At 35.5% G+C, this 18,585-nt stretch overlaps 1 protein-coding gene across 2 annotated transcripts in view; it reads right to left on the bottom strand.

The window, feature by feature from the left end:
• The window catches only part of spag9a (sperm associated antigen 9a), a 36,598-nt gene that overhangs the window by 16,125 nt on the left and 1,888 nt on the right, over positions 1-18,585 (bottom strand). Inside the window, exons 2-17 of one of the 2 annotated variants that reach the window (XM_079397152.1) lie at positions 16,131-16,251; positions 13,918-13,988; positions 13,569-13,660; positions 13,273-13,423; positions 8,002-8,161; positions 7,419-7,509; positions 7,090-7,211; positions 6,097-6,108; positions 3,955-4,012; positions 3,720-3,872; positions 3,393-3,447; positions 2,624-2,754; positions 1,682-1,738; positions 1,429-1,593; positions 901-1,030; positions 85-174 (exon numbers count right to left, since the gene is read on the bottom strand). In XM_079397152.1, the coding sequence (XP_079253278.1) occupies positions 85-174; positions 901-1,030; positions 1,429-1,593; positions 1,682-1,738; positions 2,624-2,754; positions 3,393-3,447; positions 3,720-3,872; positions 3,955-4,012; positions 6,097-6,108; positions 7,090-7,211; positions 7,419-7,509; positions 8,002-8,161; positions 13,273-13,423; positions 13,569-13,660; positions 13,918-13,988; positions 16,131-16,251 (1,659 nt within the window). The remainder of the gene's footprint in view (positions 1-84; positions 175-900; positions 1,031-1,428; positions 1,594-1,681; positions 1,739-2,623; positions 2,755-3,392; positions 3,448-3,719; positions 3,873-3,954; positions 4,013-6,096; positions 6,109-7,089; positions 7,212-7,418; positions 7,510-8,001; positions 8,162-13,272; positions 13,424-13,568; positions 13,661-13,917; positions 13,989-16,130; positions 16,252-18,585) is intronic. The other variant, XM_079397153.1, reaches the window with a different exon arrangement.

Consider the following 18,585-nt stretch of genomic DNA (forward strand, 5'->3'; position numbering starts at 1 on the left):
TCATAAACGTATTTCATATTTTCTTAAAAACAGAACTACTGAAGTATGGCAACAAAACTGTTGATTTCAATGATCTTTTTCCACCTTCATAGAAGCATCTTTCTGCTCCAGTGGCCTGAGACACACAGGAACAGGTAGGTTTATTTTGTTATCTGCATGGCCACCATTAGCAACCTAAAAAGAACATGTATAACACAAAATATCATGTTGCAATGTTACAAATAGTGCTTAAGTGCAAGATAATAGTACAGTTTGAAAATATGGAATAAAGAAAATAAAATGAAACAATACAAAAATAAAACAAACAACAAAGTAAAATAAAATAAAACCAAAACAAATAAAAAGTATAGATTACAGTACAATTACAGATATTTTACAAAAAAAGGTCAGTAGAAAATGTGGAATTAATAAAATAAAACAAACAAAAAGGTAAAAATAAAAACAAAAATATATAAAATGTTACAGGACAATTGTAGATATTTTACAAAAATGTAAGTAGAAAATGTGTAAATAATAAAACAATAAAATAAAAGGTGTGTGGTTCTTGTTTTGTAACCTAGACAGAAAAACTGGCCTACTTTCTTGGACAATTAGTTTGAGAAGAGAGCTCAAGCTGAACATAAAAAAAAGATGGTAAAAATGAAGAAAGAAACCCCCACAACAATAGCACTGTGATGTGCTTAGCTGCTACTAATAAATATATAATAATACTGAACCTATAAAATTCAATTCAATTCTTTGTATTATGTATAATCATATGCACATAACAGCATTGTGATTTGCTTGGCTGCTGTACTAATAAATATATTATCATTCTGGATAAAATAAAATAAACAGTAAAATAAAATAAAAAACAATAATAATAAAAACACAATTAAATTCAATATTGCATTGCCTTGCCTTGCATTTTCCAGGGAGACTCCAGCCATGTGCTGTAACCCTGCCATCCTCTTTCTGCACGTGGGCTTTCACATGCTCGTATTGAGCGCGCTTCTGCTCCCGGCGGGACAGAGAGCCACTCGAGTCCACCCTGATGGAAATAGTCAAGAAAAAAAGTGAAGAGGGGACGTATGATGAATAATGTTCTGTTAATTAACACTTTAGTGTTCTGTGTGATGCCAGACAAGAATATCTTCATATTCTGGATTTACATGGATTTCAACTGGTGGGTCTTGATACCAAAACACCGTATGTGAAAATACAATACTAAATGCATATTATAAAATGCAACTAGTTATATAATACTTGACACAAATACATGCATTTTATCTAAATATTAATCAGTTTCTGATTTTAAGGACATTTTGGTTTCACTACATCTTCGTTGCTGTATTGGTTTGCCAATAATGCACATACAAAAACTAGCATCCTGAATTGTATTTTACTTAAAAACTTAGTATGTTTGACAAGGTTGAATAGAAGAGTTACTCTTCTTTGAGGAAGTCGAACGCTTTAGACTTTTCTCTTGGGAACTGGGAGAAGGTGTTGCTCTTTTTCATGATGCTGGGTGGGTTGTACTTGATGTTGGACGGTAAACCTCTAGCTGTGTTGCTGGACGTTGAGGAACTGGAGGAACTGAACAGACGACTGAAGCTGAAACAGGACATGGACAAAGACGGGTGTGAAGACCCTGAGTTCACATTTGTAATCTGTGTGACTAGCAGTTGAGACGAGGTCTTACAATTGCCTGATGCTTGACCTCCTCTTCTCTGCAACTTCAGAGTTTTCCCTTGAAGCTCTGTGGAAAAACAAGACACATCACTGTAGGAGAGCCGACAGTGAGCAGACAGTCTCCATGTGGCGCCGTGGGGTTTTTGTTGAACAGCCAGAAAAACTGTCCTACTTTCTTGGACAATTAGTTTGAGAACAGAACTCAAGCTGAGCGTAAAAAAGATGGTCGGGTCAGACACAGAAGACAGCAGAAATAAACAAACAGTAACATCGTCATTAAAAATGTGATTTGCGTAGCATCTGCACTAACATATATATTGTAATTCTAAACCTAAAAATAAAATAAAGCATATAACCATCTGAAATTAAAGGAACACTCCACTTTTTTGGAAATAGGTTTTCCGTTTTTGAATCCATTCAGCCGATCTCCGTGTCTGGCGGTAGCACTTTTAGCTTAGCTTAGCATAGATCATTGAATCGGATTAGACCGTTAGCATTTGGTCATCAAAAATGACCAAAGAGTTTTGATAATTTTCCTATTTAAAGCTTGACTCTTCTATAGTTACATCGTGTACTAAAACCGACGGAGAATTCAAAGTTGTGCTTTTCTAAGCTTATATGGCTAGGAACTATACTCTCATTCTGGCGTAATAATCAAGGAACTTTGCTGCCGTACCATGGGTGCAGCAGGCGCAGTGATATTACGCAGCGCCTGAAAGTAGTCCCCAGCTAGGATATAGCTACGCTAAAAGTGCCACCGCCAGACCCAGAGATCGGCTGAATCGATTCAAAAACGGTAAAACTCAACAGTTTATCTCTAGGGGAGTTGTAAAATGAGCCTATTTTCAAAAAAAGTGAAGTGTTCCTTTAAAAATGTAATTTTAATTTTGGCCTGTAGAGCAAATTAGAGCTATCCTTTCTTTACAGTACTGTGTTACAGTGAAATGTTTACCGGATCATTTCCGTCCACCTGATGGCCTCCTGCAGCTCCATCAGTCTCTCCTTGTATTGGTTTCGCTCCATCAGGACTCGAGCCATCTCCACCCGCGTGAACCTCCTCCTCTGAGCTGTGGGCACATCGCTCTGTGGACACCCAACGAAAGAGGACACGGAGTTACACACTGTATACCATTTGGGCATAATCATTATTTTAACATGTATTAGTCAAAAAATTTTGTTTTAAATAAAATAATATAATATGGTGAACTAGAAAATGAATGGGCATTGGAGAGTAAGGGCAACATTTACTGTTGCAAACAGCTTCACACAAAGCTATCACATGGCTTCAGAAGACCTGTTTAAAAGTTTAAGATTTTTCGAATGTTTTTGAAAGAAGTCCCTACAGTTTTCTATTTTAATATTTTTTCAAATGTAATTTAATCCTGCGATCAAAGCTGTATTTTCAGCATCATTACTCCAGTACTCGTCAGTGTCACATGATCCTTCAGAAATCAGTCTAAACTTGCTGCTCATGAATCATTTCTTATTATTATCAATGTTGAAAACAGTTGTGGTGCTCAACGTTTTGGTGAAAAATCAATTTTTTGATGAATAGAAAGTTTAAAAGAACAGCATTTATTTTATATTTTAACAATATAATTTAAGCACTTTCATTCTGATAGATTTAATGCATCCTTGCTGTATATAAAATTATTAATTGTATATAGTATTAATCTCACTGACTCTTATATTTATTGTGATACTTAAATAGTAATACTTACCTCATCTTCATCTTTATTATTGTTCTGTTTGGCCACCTCTGCCTCTGCTTTCACTCTGTGTTATGAAATATTCTTATGAGTCCCTCATTTTCAGTGCAATTGTACAATCTAGTTACACATTTAATTACACAGTCCAACTAGCAATTGCTTCTCATGAAAAAGACGCACATTAATTTGATAAACCACCTGTGGCTACTAACCTAAATAAGTCATGTTTGATTTATTTTAAAATTCAGCTACTAACGCATGATAACTAGACCCTGAACAACTGCATATGAATGCATCCCTCAAGCGTTTTTGTATTATTTGGTCGAAACAATGACTCACTTTTTGAGTTCCTCCTCCAGGTCCTTGGTTTTGTCCTCTAGTTTGGCTTTGGCCTGCAAAACCGCATCCAGTTCCCCCTGAAGAACCTCCTTCTCGCAGGAGAGCTCATCCACACGAGCGATCAGATCGTTCTTCACCACGTTCAATGCATTTCTGTGCACACAAACAATGTACTGTCAACAACAAAGCAATATAAAACAGTAAATAAACTGTAAAGAGTTACAATATTACTCACTTTGTCTCGAGCAACTGCACATTTTCCTGAATGAGATTCTCCACCTCACGACCCATGCCTGCAAAATACATCACAACCGAGGCAAACCGATGACAAAAGCAATAATAAAAACACTATTTAATGATTCAAAACGTTGGAGATGAGTTTAATGTGCCCTGTGTTTTCAGGTTAGACAGGTATGAACGGTCTTACCGGACAGACTCGGGTGTGAAAGCGCATGCACTGTGGGTGTTCGACAGAGAGACAGACACATGGAGAGTGAAACAGGAATGGACAGCTGTGAGGTGAGAGTTAACAAGTCACAGAAAAACCAAGAGATGCTGGAAAGAGTGGAGAGACCACTGACAGATCAGCACGACTATTGAACCACATTCAGATTAGCTGTAACTAGACCCACACAGAATCTGTGCCAAGTTCACTTAATATTATGACCTACAACATAGCTACTAACATTGAGTGTATCAGGGAAAACCAGGCATCAATTTGTGAAAAAGATTACATGAAAAGTGTAATTTTGTCATTTTACATTAAAAAAAAGTCATTATTGGGCATATAAACGATTTGAGCTATTAAAATGATTTTTGGGGATGCTCAATATTACTGTTATATACTATTATATTATGATTTATTATTTACTACTACTACTACTATTATTATATACTGCTATACTATTAAATGCTGTTCTTTTGAGCATTTTATTCAACAAAGAATCCTTAAAAAATGTATTGCAATTAAATCAATTTATTCACAGAAATAAATTGCATTTTAAAACATACTAAAACAAAAGAGTTATTAGAAATTGCAAAAATATTTCACATTATTACTGTTTTCACTGTATTTTTTATATGTAAAAGAAATTTGACCGTATTAAAGAAATGATAGTATTACTTTGAAATGTGTTTTAAAAAAAAAAAAAAAATGTGAAGTGACATTCAGCCAAGTATGGTGACCCATACTCGGAATTCGTGCTCTGCATTTAACCCATCCAACGTGCACACACACAGCAGTGAACACACACACACACCGTGAACACACAGCCGGAGCAGTGGGCAGCCATTTATGCTGCAGCGCCCAGGGAGCAGTTGGGGGTTCGGTGTCTTGCTCAAGGGCACCTCAGTCGTGGTATTGAGGGTGGAGAGAGCGCTGGACATTCACTCCCCCCACCTACAATTCCTGCCAGCCCGAGACTCGAACCCGCAACCTTTGGATCACGAGTCCAACTCTCTAACCATTAGGCCACGACTTCCCAGTAGTAATTTTAGATAATTAGAATTCGAATTTTACATTATAATATTTTTTTTAACAATTAACTAATGGAGTCAATTGTAACACTTTTTACTTCTTGTATTAAATTAAATATTAGAATTAAATCTTTCTCAGTGAATATCAATTGTACTATTACTATTGGAATATACATGAATTTCTATTTCAAAAGATAGCAGATAGATATGGCAGTCTGTTTCTGCCACTGAATAAAAAATGAAAAAACCGTGATTATCAGTTTTTAATCTCAAAATTTTTCTCAGAATTGCATGATATATATATACTCACAATTCAGAATTTTCTAGCAAATGCGAGTTTGTAGCTCGCAATTCAGATTTTTTTCTCGCAATTCTCTCTTTTTAACAAATGCGAGTTTATATCATGCAATTTTCAATTTTTTTTCACAAATGAGAGTTTGTATCTTGCGAGATATAAACTTGCAATTGAGACTTATAAAATCCAGTTCTGAGGGGGGAAAAATATATATGTTCTCAGAACTGCGAGTCTATATCTTACATTTTTGACTTAGTAACTCAAAATTGCGTGTTATAAAGTCAGAATTGCGAGAGAAAAAAACAATTGTGAGATATCATAATCTCATAATCAATGCAAAAAATGTGAAAATATCAGCAGATTCTGTGTGGCCTTCAGTCTAACACTATCACCTGTGCTACATCATGCTACAGTAGGTGAAAATTTTCATATGTTGCTGCCATACGGTTGGCACTATTTGCTACTGTATGATTCAGTTAAAGGGGAAAGTATGGAGAAGTATGAGGAACGAATGAAAGATTTAGACACAAAAATGATGCTAATTGAAACACAAGCAAAGATTATCTGACAGAAAGAATGTCTTAGAAAGAAGGATGTCTTACACACCGGAGTACTCCACTGCGGTTAGAGGGAAGAACAGGACAACAGGGCATGGAGAGAGAAATCTGGGTCAGTACAACATGCAAAGAGAGCATCATGGGACTATGCCACCATCACAGAGCTCATCTCATTATGATGGCAAATGACACATATTTAAAGGAATAGTTCACCTAAAAACGAAAACTTGCTGAAAATGTGCTCACCCTCAGAACATCCAAGATGTAGATGAGTTTGTTTCTTCTTCAGACCATATTTGGAGAAATTTAGTATTACATCGCTTACTCATCAATGGATCCTCTGCAGTGAATGGATGCCGTCAGAATCAGAGTCCAAACAGCTGATAAAAACATCACAATAATCCACAAGTAATCCATATGACTCCAGTCCATCATTTAACGTCTCACAAAGTAAAATGCTGTGTGTTTGTAAGAAACAAATCCATCATTAAGACGTTTTAAATTTAAACCATTGCTTGTGGCCAAAATACCATAATAACGATCAAAATCCAGACATATTTGTTTTGAACCGTTTTTGCTTGTAAACAGTGCTTGATCTATGCATATTTCTCTCCTGATTCAGACAGGATGATTTTTTAATGGAGGACTCTATCCGCAAGCAACAGTTTGAAGTTAGAAACGTCTTAATGATGAATTTGTTTCTTACAATCATGTAAATTTTCACTTCACCAGACATTCACTGTTGGACTGGAGTGGTGTGGATTACTTGTGGATTATTGTGATGTTTTTATCAGCTGTTTGGACTCTGATTCTGACGGCACCCATTCACCGCTGAGGATCCGTTGGTGAGCAAGTGATGTGATGCTAAATTTATCCAAATCTGTTCTGATGAAAAAACGAACTCATCTACATCTTGGATGTCCCGAGGATGAGTAAATTCTCAGGAAATTTTTGAATGAAATATTCCTTTGATGTTAATAAAGATCAAGCTCAAAAAAAAAAAACTGTAAAACGATCTGAAAATTAACAGCAACAAACGTACCCAACAGATCTGCTCCTTCATCCACATCTCCAATCAAACCTGTGCCTGCTGACGACACTTCTTCAAAGAGAGACTCTGTATTTCGGTCGAACGCCATGTTCTCAATCCCTCGGGTCGGGGTGCTTCAACATATCAGCAACGAGCATGTTACATCATTCAATTATAGGCCAGCACTGGATTTAGGATCTGACACTTTAATATGAGAGGGTAATACTGCAGTTACTCAGCTCAGTTTAGAGAATCCTATTAAACCTAAACAGTATTTCTGGGCACCATAGACATATTCAAATGTTTTAGACACACTGCTTGATCGATGGCACATTGATTACCTTGAACCTTTATATCCGAGGTCCATGTCCAGCTCTGGTGTGGACTCAATAATGGCCTGAACATCTGACTTCTCCTCATTATCAGCCAGACCTGAATAATTAAATTGGACAACTGCATATTTATCATCAATTAAAATGTGATCTGCAATACGTTGTTTGAACTTTCTATTTATCAAAGAATCCTGAAAATAAAGGCCTATCACAGTTAACACAAACATATTAAGTGTTTTCAAATTTGATAATAAATGTTTCTGAGCAGCAAAGCAGCATATAAGAATAATTTGACTGGAGTAATGATGCTGAAAATCCAGCATTGCATCACAAGAATACATTACATTTTAACATATATTTAAATAGAAAACAGTTCTTTTAAATTGTAAAAATATTTCACAATATTGCTGTTTTTACTGTATTTTTAATCAAATAAATATAGCCTCACTGAGCATAAGAACGATCTTACCGACCCTAAACTTCTGAATGGTAGTGTATAACACTAAATAAAGCACCATTTAAGTTACATTGTGCAATTTTAGAGTCATTTAAAGCTGTAACGTTTTCCATGCACAGTGAAAGAGCGTCTAACCCGCAGAGACGCTCCTGGTCCCTGGAACAGCCTGAACCTCTGTGTTCTTCCAGAATCCCTCTCCATCCTCTCTGTGCAAATCCAGGGCCAGATCTGAGGCCGTGGTGGACATGGGAGTGACAGACTTTGAGCCTCCCTGGCTGAGGTCAGACAGCTCATCCTGAAATCATTCAACACACGATGCTCATTACCTGAAGGTCTGAGGTCACAGCTCAGGGACAGAGGAGAGAAAGCAACATGAAAACACAGAGGGGTCGGGATATTCACTTAAACCCTGAACATTTCACAAACTGCGGTGAGACCAACGGCCACACAAACACACACAGGACAGACACAACAAAATATATAGGGGGTGGCATTGCTGTAGACACTTTTTTTTTTTTTTTTTTGAAAAACTAGCGTCAAATAATAACAACTAGACAAATCAGTGTCAGTTCAGGCAAAAGGTATTAAAATATAAGACTGCAAACACAAAAAGGGCAAACACTTGACACCTCATTGATGCAACTGTAAGAAAGCTTAAATTATACAAAAATAACAGAGATTAGAACACCAAACAAATGAGATCGACCGATACAGAGTTTTTGCTTTTTCAAGTGTCTGATAACTAAAATGCAGAAATATTGTAAATATTACAATATTGCTAAATATATTTATTTCTGATTCTGAGATTACTTTTTTTAATACAACTATTTCATGTTATGCGATTATATCAATGCAAAGTTTCTTTGTAACTTTGCTGTCTGATTATTAAGATACTCATTTCAAAAAAAAATTTTTTTACAATTTTATCCAAACAATATATTAAGTAGAGTGATTTATAGGCGTACCATACTGGTACTTAAGAACTGAAAAGAAAATCATCCAAACCAATTATCGGTCAATCTCGACAAAAACACTACTACAAAAACACACTGCAACACACCGAGATTTACACAACACAGCCCAAACAAAGCAAATATCATTTATGCTGATGCAACGGGTTAAAAACAACACAATTGAAATGAATGCAGTAATTCATACAAAAAGAAGAAAAACTATGTTAAAGCCAAGTGTTGGGGTTATTTATACTGTAGAAAACCTACATCTACAGTACATTAACCTACTAACACTAAAAACATTTATTGCCATGTGTTACGTACCCGCACACTTTATCCAAAATATTTTAAAACTAACATTATTTTCCCACTATACAAAATGTAATAGCTACTTTTATTAGGAGTGAAGAAATAATGTAACATTTCTTTTAAAGGGGTCATGAACTGAGAAACCAAAATTTCCTTGATCTTTTGACATAAGTTTCAGAACTCAAAACTTTCTTGTTAGTCTGAAAACAGCTTATATTGAAGGCAGTCTGCCAAAATGACAGCTTGAGTAATGTTCTGCTTTATGACGTAATAGTGTGGATGAGCACCGCCTCCACCGAAGATGATCAACGCCTGCTTCTACATCGCTGCCTGTTTAGCCCCGCCCACCAATGTAGTGTGAATAACAAGAGAGGCGAACGCAGGTCTACGCAGAAAACAATGAACTGTATTTGATTAACTTTATTTTTAAGGAAGTTCCAGACCACGTCAGTAACAACTTGGTCCTTTGTTTATTTTATCGCGGATTCACTGTTAGCCAATCATAGCAGTGGGCGTTTATTACTACCGAGTCTATAATCCTCCACACCTATTCAAACAGAGTGTTCTGATGAGGGGGGTCAAAAACAGGACAGAAAATAGCCTATTACTTCCAAATCAGGATGATTTTGATGTAAAAATCTTGATAACATTATAAGTAGACCTCAGGGAATGGTATAAAATAAATGACCCCTTTAAAAGTAACATTTCCCAACACTGGTTAAAACCAATTCACAACGACAATAAGTGTTACAAATAAAGATATGATATTGTCAGCTACCATTTTGATAGCACAATGTTAGAAATGTGCAAATGAAGAATGAAATCTAAGACAGCGTGAAAGTGAAATGACATGCGGTAAAAGCTAAATTAGCACCATGCATTAGCTGTATGCAACTATAGCCTAGATAACTAAAAATATTTGTGCATTACTCCAAATTAACATGCTCTTTTTTTATTTAGCATTTATTACTAATCTGGACTTTCTACATCTGTGTAGTTGCATGCAGTTAAAACACCAAACCACGTTCTGTGGTTAACTTTCTGACTATTAGAGGACAACAGTGATTTGCACTACACACTGTCCGCCGGCACACAGCCTTGCTACCTTGCAGTCGTTTGCCAGCGAGTCCCAAGCTTCCAGAACATCCTTACCATCCCTTTTCTTTGGAGTGTCCTCCGCCTCCAACTGCTTGGACAAGAAAATTGGGACGTGGCATCTTATATTTGTTTGAAACACAAAACACAATAGCGCTCTCATGTGTTTGTGCTGTGATCTAGCATTGGTGGCTGGGAAAACACAACTCTAATGTAACATTATAATGCATGAACATTTAAAGCAGCGATCCATACAAAACAGCTTCAGACTCTTAATGTTGCCATGTTTCATGCAGGTGAACGTGGATGTCGCAGCATCGTATCAGTTCACAAAGAAAAATGGCAGTAACATTAATGGATTGAATGTTCTGTATAATGGACTCTTTTCACACGATGCATTTCCACGGTCATTAACATTGTGAAGTTTTTTTATATTTTTACTAATAAAAAAATGTAAAGTTTGTTTATAACACTATACTTTGTTACATTGGCAGTTAATCCTGCTGCGTTTCTAATACAATGGCTGAGGAATTTCTAATTTCTTCTCTCTTCCTTCCAACGTAATCAATGTCTATTTTTCTTCCTCTTTTGGAAAGTCATAGAAACAATATTATGGATTTTTTCTTTTTCTATTGGAGCAAATGGGAACACAAAAGTTATATTTGTTGTAGTTTCTTCACCGCTATAGAAGAATTTCCAGTTCCGAGTAAGGGTGTGCAATATTTATCATCTGCGATAATTTCATAATAGTTGTTTTAATGATATGAGTATGTCACTCACTTTGCAAAATATAAACAAAACATGTCTTGAAAATCTAAAAGCCTATATGCATGATGAAGCCTATTAAATGAAGTTAAAATGCCCCTATAATTCAAGTTATGAAAGCAAAAATTATCCCTGAAAGCAAAAATTATCCCTGTATAGGTTTGTTTTTGTATTTATATATGCAAGTAATATCACACAAGCAACAGTGCCGTTTTCCTAAATATTAGCACATGAGTGCGGTCACAAATGTGATATCAACTTTATATTAAACAGTTCAAAAACAATAAGTAGTTAATATTCATTGAGTTAGATTTTAGACATAATATTGTCTGTTTTTTTCCTGTTTCACCAACGAAAATATTTTCAAACATTTTTGCATCTCAGAGCAACACTGTGGTGTTTTATTCCTGAAAGAATATGTTTTTGAACAGATCATTTGTGTCCATGATTCAATAACCAATACATAATAACCCAGTCATTTGCTTCATTTCTAAAAATGATTCAGCCATTTTGAATGAATCATTTGAATGAATGATTCAATGAATCTCTCAGGGACTTACTGCCACCTTCTGGCTGTTTGGTGTCATTTATTTTTCCATGAAAGGCCTAAACCAGCCAAGTACCAGCACAAATCACCCTCAGCAATATATTGTTTAGTTATTGTTATTCAAAGAATCCCAATAAAATATAGAGAGATATCATTTTTTGTCAGTATAGCACACCCCTAGTTCTGAGAACCCTGGAAATGTGAAAAGGGTCCATTTGACGTTCTTAAATTGAACATCAGTAAGTATTGAGTCCATTTCAAACCATTCATATTATGAACAGCAAAATATTTTCAGAATTACTGCATATTATCGTTATATATCATCATATATGTTAAAGCTGCAGTCCGTAACTTTTTTGGTTAAAAATTATTCTTTAATCAATATTTGAGCAAGAACATAACCAGCCAGTGTTAAAAACCAAAATCTCCTTACTTTAGCCCAATTCACAACGGTTAGCTTATAATAATGTTTTCAATTTGAGTGGAACTGGTAGCTAAGTGATCGCTAGATTTAAAATCACCATTGGTAGCGCAATTTATTGTAATGCTTTTTTCCTCAGTTGGTCAGAACAAACATGGCAGACTCGTTACTTACTTGTTCAGATGACATTATATGGTGAAAATTCTTATTTGGGTCATATGTGTCCCTGGACTACAAAACCAGTCTTAAACTGGAGTATATTTGTAGATATAGCCAAAAATACAGTGTATGGGTCAAAATTATTGATTTTTCTTTTATGCCAAAAATCATTAGGATATTAAGTAAAGATCATGTTCCATGAAGATATGTTGTAAATTTCCTACTGTAAATATATCAAAACTTCATTTTTGATTAGTAATATGCATTGCTAAGAACTTAATTGGGACAACTTTAAAGGCGATTTTCTCAATATTTAGATTTTTTTGCACCCTCAGATTCCAGTTTTTCAAATAGTTGTATCTCAGCCAAATATTGTCTGATCCTAACATCAATGGAAAGCTTATTTATTCAGCTTTCAGATGATGTATTAATCTCAATTTCGGAAAATTAAACTTTATGACTGGTTTTGTGGTCCGGGGTCACATATATAACAAGACGTAGGCTAGAATCTGTGATTCCGAAGTATAGTAAATATTTACACTGGTGCGGTGACTGACTGCCACACATTCACCTCAAAACATTAGATTCATCTGCGCTGGAGCCGTGCCAGAGAACAACCCACGCAAGCAAGATAATTTCGCAAATAGCTGCAATTACAGGTTTTCAAACAGAAATGGCGACAAAGAGGCAAAACTTACGGACTTCAGCTTTAATTTGGAACATGTTCATTGTAGATCATTGTTAATGATTCTGTGAGCTTTAATATAGTAACTTTAACCCTCTAGTTATTTAACTTTATCGCAAGCCCTAAAATCGAATTTAAACTTGTATTTTGGTAGTACATTTGATAAAATGGGTCACTGCCGATGTTCCAGGATGCTTGAATTTGCATCATCACTGCCTAATGTTTCCGTGGCAACATCTTTCAACCAACCACTGCCCATATTTTCTTCCCTATCCACCAGCAAACATGTGCCTTTACAAATACAGAGGATATGCCCACAAAACAAAAGACATCAAATGTGTATCTATCATCGTCTCTTCCCAGAGTTCTTTCATATCATCTGTCTATTATATCAGATAATATTTTTTTTCTAATGGCCCGGTGTAAATTCCCTCGAAACTCTTATATGATGATATTTGTGATGTTAATGTACCTTGAGGCTGGCGTTAGAGCGCTGATGACTGAGGTTATTGAATCTCCAGCCCTCCATCCCAGGAGTCTCGGCTCTGCCCTGGATGTCAGGCGTCAGTGAAGAGCCACCGCCGGACATGGGGAAGATTCCCAGAGACAGAGGCCGCTCTTTCCTGTGTAATGAGAAAAAGATCAAAAATCATCATGCATTAATATAAATGTGAAATGCAATCAATCTTTGGTCTGATGTCATTTAATTTTATATAAACAATCATGGAGTCTGTTTCTTTTTAGATAATAGGATCATGTTCATCTTACCGAACTCGGCCAATTGCTCCTGTGTCAGAGGTCTCTCCTCCCGTCTGCTGCATCCGGATCCGTTCCACATATTCCATGTAGTTGTGGATCATCTGAAGAACAAATGAACAAAAAGTAGGCAAATTAATTGGCCTTAAAGAGCAGGTAGTCTGCTCACCAAGGCTGCATTTAATTAATAAAATAAAAACATTAATATTGTGAAATTTTATTAAAATAACTTATTTTCATTACAATTTTTATTTAAATTCACTCTTTGATTAATGTATATTATGGTTGCCACTCCAAAAAATTCAGCGTGTACATAGCCTTTGTCATTTACATTGTGTTGAATTTGCTGACACTTTCTTACCTCTGTGTGCCGCAGGTGAAGGGAATTATACTCGCGCTTCAGTTCAGCCTCTCGTTCCTCTAATCGACTTACTGAGAAAGGAGGAGTAAAAAAATATTAAAGAAATTCGGAATGATTAACTTGCTCAACAGTGTAATTTGCAAAGATTTTAGTATTGTAGTTCAATCCAAAAACATGTCTTTTTAAATGTCTATATCAACTGCTTTTAACAACTCTGAAAGACAATATTTTGGCATCTTTTAGCATGCAAATTCATGCAAAATGTTAGTCTGTGACGTCTTGTAAACAAGGTACAATCTTGGAACAAGGGCCTTGAAATAAATGAGGACAGAGAAATGAGGCTAATTATCACCTCCGTTGTCGTAACAGGTTAGAAAACTGCCAAATGACCAATGACGACCCCACAGTTCACTATACAGCACTCAAAAACCATGCGAGCCAGCCTGCCACTTAGAATTGGCTTGAAACCAGATTTTAAGCTAGTTTGAGTGGGCAAAGCGGATGCTTTCAGTGAGGCCTTTAAAAATACTTGCAGTTCTGTAGAGAGAATATCCACAGAGGATATTAAACAGGCTTTATTTAAGAGGTGACACAAATACATAATCCACTTTTAGCTTTCAGGTTTAAATCTAATCCTGCAGCAGATCTGCCCAAAGCATCCCAAAATCAGACCGGCTAATTCACTTTCTACATACTTCATTTCAGCACAGTGATTTCTAGTAGAACTGATTTCCATTTCAAATCTCAGAAAAGGGTTTCCTGGAAATGCTCTATTAATTAATTCATTAGTGCCAGATTAAAACAGCAGACATCCATAATTAGCATGTTTTGGTGCTTGACTAATATCATTATCACCCACGGGCCTATTCTAGCACACACACTCAGCCTGAACTGACCCTGGTTTAGATTTTTTTACAGATGTTTTCGAGCGACAGAACATGAGTAATGTTATTTCAGGGCCACAGACATTGCATTTAATAAGACTGAAGAGATTATTCGCATGAATGTAAAACTAAACAAAACTCCCTTACTCAAAGCCAGACTTCTAGAGGTGTAAATATTTGCTCTGACAACAAATCAAATTCTGTTTACGATTCTTTTGGAAAAGATGCAATGCATCACTAAATTTGGTCACAACTTTCATTTTGTTATTCTAATGTGATTCATAATTATTTTCTAAAATATGCAGAGGAGCGTTTCTTTGAGCATGTGATATAAAAAGCATTACATCACTTGATCACCACTGGATGCTCTGCAGTGAATGGGTGCCGTCAGAATGAGAGTCCAAACTGTTTATAAAAACATCACAATAATCTACAAGTAATCCACACCACTCCAGTCCATGTAAACGGTGCACGACCTGTGCATATTTCTCTCCCGATTCAAGCGAGAGAGTTTCATTATGATATTTTAGCAATGGATTAAAGTTTTAATGATAAATCTGTTTATTACAAAAAGCAGCTTTTTACATCAACACATTAATTGATGGACTGGAGTTGTGTGGATTATTGTGATGTTTTTTATCAGATGTTTGGACTCTCATTCTGACGGCACCCATTCACTGCAGTGGATCCATTGGTGAGCAAGTGATGAGCAAATGTTAATTTTTGGGTGAACTATTCCTTTAAATGAATAAACAAATGTATATGGAGAGATTATTTACACTGGTGGAATATGGACAGAAAACAATACAGCAGGTTTTACATTCATATCCATGTCAGAAATGAATTAGACTATGATCTCTAAATTAATCTGTTGAATGCGGACGCAAACGAACAGCAAGCAACCCTTGAAAATCAATTTTGGTGTTAGATAATTTGCGCCCAACTAATGGAAATCTGCACAATAATGACTCACAGACATGAGGAATCAAACAGCTATATGATGAAGCCAAAGAACGTGTCAAATGGGCCACTCTACATTCTCAATGATCCATTAATGGGGTCAGTAGAACGGTTTGAGAAAAGAGAGAGCAGATTAAATTACGGGATGGTACTCTAATATGAACCATGTGTGAAGAACACTAAATCAATACTTCACATAACAGCTAAAGTATACAGGACTATAGTTATTTTTTGCTAAAACAGAATGACTTGAAGAGCAGATCCATGGACATATAACATGTAGAAGACATATATGAAGGTTTAAAAGATTGTCAGATCATGGAAGTGTCAGACTGAACGAGAAGAGGGAATAAAGCAGCTGAATCTTACTCTGGTCAGCATAGTTCTTGATCTTCAGCTCCAGTTGACGGGAATGTGATGAAAGGCTTTCCAGATGGTTCTGCAAATCCTTCTTCTCTTGCTCTTGGGAATCTTCAAATTCAATGAACTTCTGCTCACAGAAAACAAAAAACTAATTAAATATTGCATAATACATTTATTTTTTAAATAACCAACAGGCCTTACAGGATTTAGTTAGGTTACTTCATGATATAAGCGATATTTGTCAGGAAGGGGACATTTTCAGTCTTGTACAGTTTCAAGGATGAGTCATCAATATTTCTGGTCTTTTTTATGTGTGTATATCTGCTAAAATTAACTTTAGTTAGCTACAATATTGATTATACACTCAACAGACTAAAAGATACAAAACTTCAAGCAGAAAAGGCACTTTATGATTCCTGCAAGGGCGTAAAATGCATCAAAAATAGGATCAATATTGAGGAACAAGATTAAAATGTCAAATCTATCAAGACTGACACAAAGGCAGAAAAGTGTTCTAAGGATTTATTTTATTAAACTACATCCAACATGTGCAAAACAAAATCTATAATGTGAAACGTGGATATATGGCTGACCAAAGTTTTTCAACAGCTGATGCCGTTATATAGAAAGTACAGTAGTTGATATAATGCAGATAACTGACTGAATGATAGCAAATTTACAACATTGCTTAATGTACGAAAATGTGCTGAAATTAAATATGTAAATATTTTCACAATATTCACTAACCAAATTCAAAAATAACTATCAAAAATAGTCATTTCCAGTATCATTACTCCAGTCTTCAGTGTCATATGATCCTTCAGAAATCATTCTGCTCACGTTAAAAACATTTGTGCTACTTACAGTTGATGACTAGAAAGTTCAAACAAACAGCATTTATTTGAAATAGAAATGTTTTGTAATATAAACCTATTTATTGTCACTTTTGATTACTTTAATGCACATTTGCTGAATGAAAACATGAATTTCTTTCAAAAACTCTTATTGACCACAAACTTTTGAGTGGCAGTGTATGAAAACTGCAAAAGGTACATCATGCATTGACAAAACTGTAAGTTTCACAAGCAAAATACAGTGTGAATCCAGCAAGAGTTTTTATAGCCAGGTCACAGCAAAGGACCCCATGACCTGGAAGTAATATCTTGAGGCATTTTCCCTAATTGGAATCTCTCTCCTGCAAATCCCTACAGAACACATGCTTCATGTCTGGAGTACAGGGGTCTCCTGGAGAGCCTGGTGCGGTGTGAGTATCTGATAAAGGGGAGCTGTTTCAGTGTCATTTCAGGTTTCCGTCACACTGCCATGTGAAAATTCATTCAGTGGCCCCCCGAGCACAGAGATCAACAAACATAAGGTTCAAGTCACATTCAATTCCCATTCACTTTCAGTGCAACACAAAGCGCACTCAGTTTTTACTTCAGTTTTCTGAGTAAATATTCTATAAAACACGGGGTCATGTCATCCTAAGTCCATAAACTGTATTATATATCTGCATTATATCAGACACTATTCTCCCTAGATATCAAAAATATCATCGTCCATGGAAAAACCAATTAAATCAATTCATTAAATTAAATTTAAATATCAAGGGATGACACCATATATAAGTGTAAACTGATTTTGCAGCTATGATTAAGACTGTGTTGTTATTAACTAAAACTATTCAAAATTAAAACATTTTTGGTAACTGAAAAATAAAATATCAATTTTAGATAAAAAAAAAGAAAAAAAGAAAATTAGAAGTGAGAAAACAAATGTGTAAGTCGAATTAATAAAATAGCTCAAACTAAAACTGAAATAAAAATAAAAGCTGAATAGAAATATTTTTAAAAATAAAAATTACAAAAGCACACAACAAAAAAATACTAAAATTTAAAACTAAATTAAAATGAAAACTAAAACTATAAAGCCAATTTAACATGTCAATAAATACTATAATAGAACAATAAATTACACTAGTTTGAGACAAAATATTGGTTCAATGTGTTGTTTTAAAAAAAATTACAGTATAAAAATTTAACACATTATGCCTGAGACCCGATCAAGATCCCAAATAGTCTTAAAAGTTGCTCTAGTATATCAGTGATCTGAAACATGAGAGAAAGATCAATGTGCACCACAACTGAATATTGATCACAGCCTTATGTCAGAGTCACTCTGCTGTTTGAAGCGAAATCTGTCTGTCATAATAGGATGTATCCAGATCCCGTATCAGTACACACACAGGGATTAATGCAGCTCATGGCTCATGTGTGTTTTGGTTGTAGAATGTGCCAGACATATTGCTCATAATCCCAGTTAACTGTCACGGTGTCAGGAACACATAAAGCCACTGAGCAGCCTTAATCTGTCCAAAGTCGGGTTTACACACGTTGAGAACTGCACAATGCAGTGTAATCTTATTTCCAAAACAGATTAGAGTCGCATTTACTCACACTTC

The sequence above is a fragment of the Barbus barbus genome, assembly GCF_936440315.1.
Source record: "Barbus barbus genome assembly, chromosome: 3".
Lineage (NCBI taxonomy): Eukaryota > Metazoa > Chordata > Actinopteri > Cypriniformes > Cyprinidae > Barbus > Barbus barbus.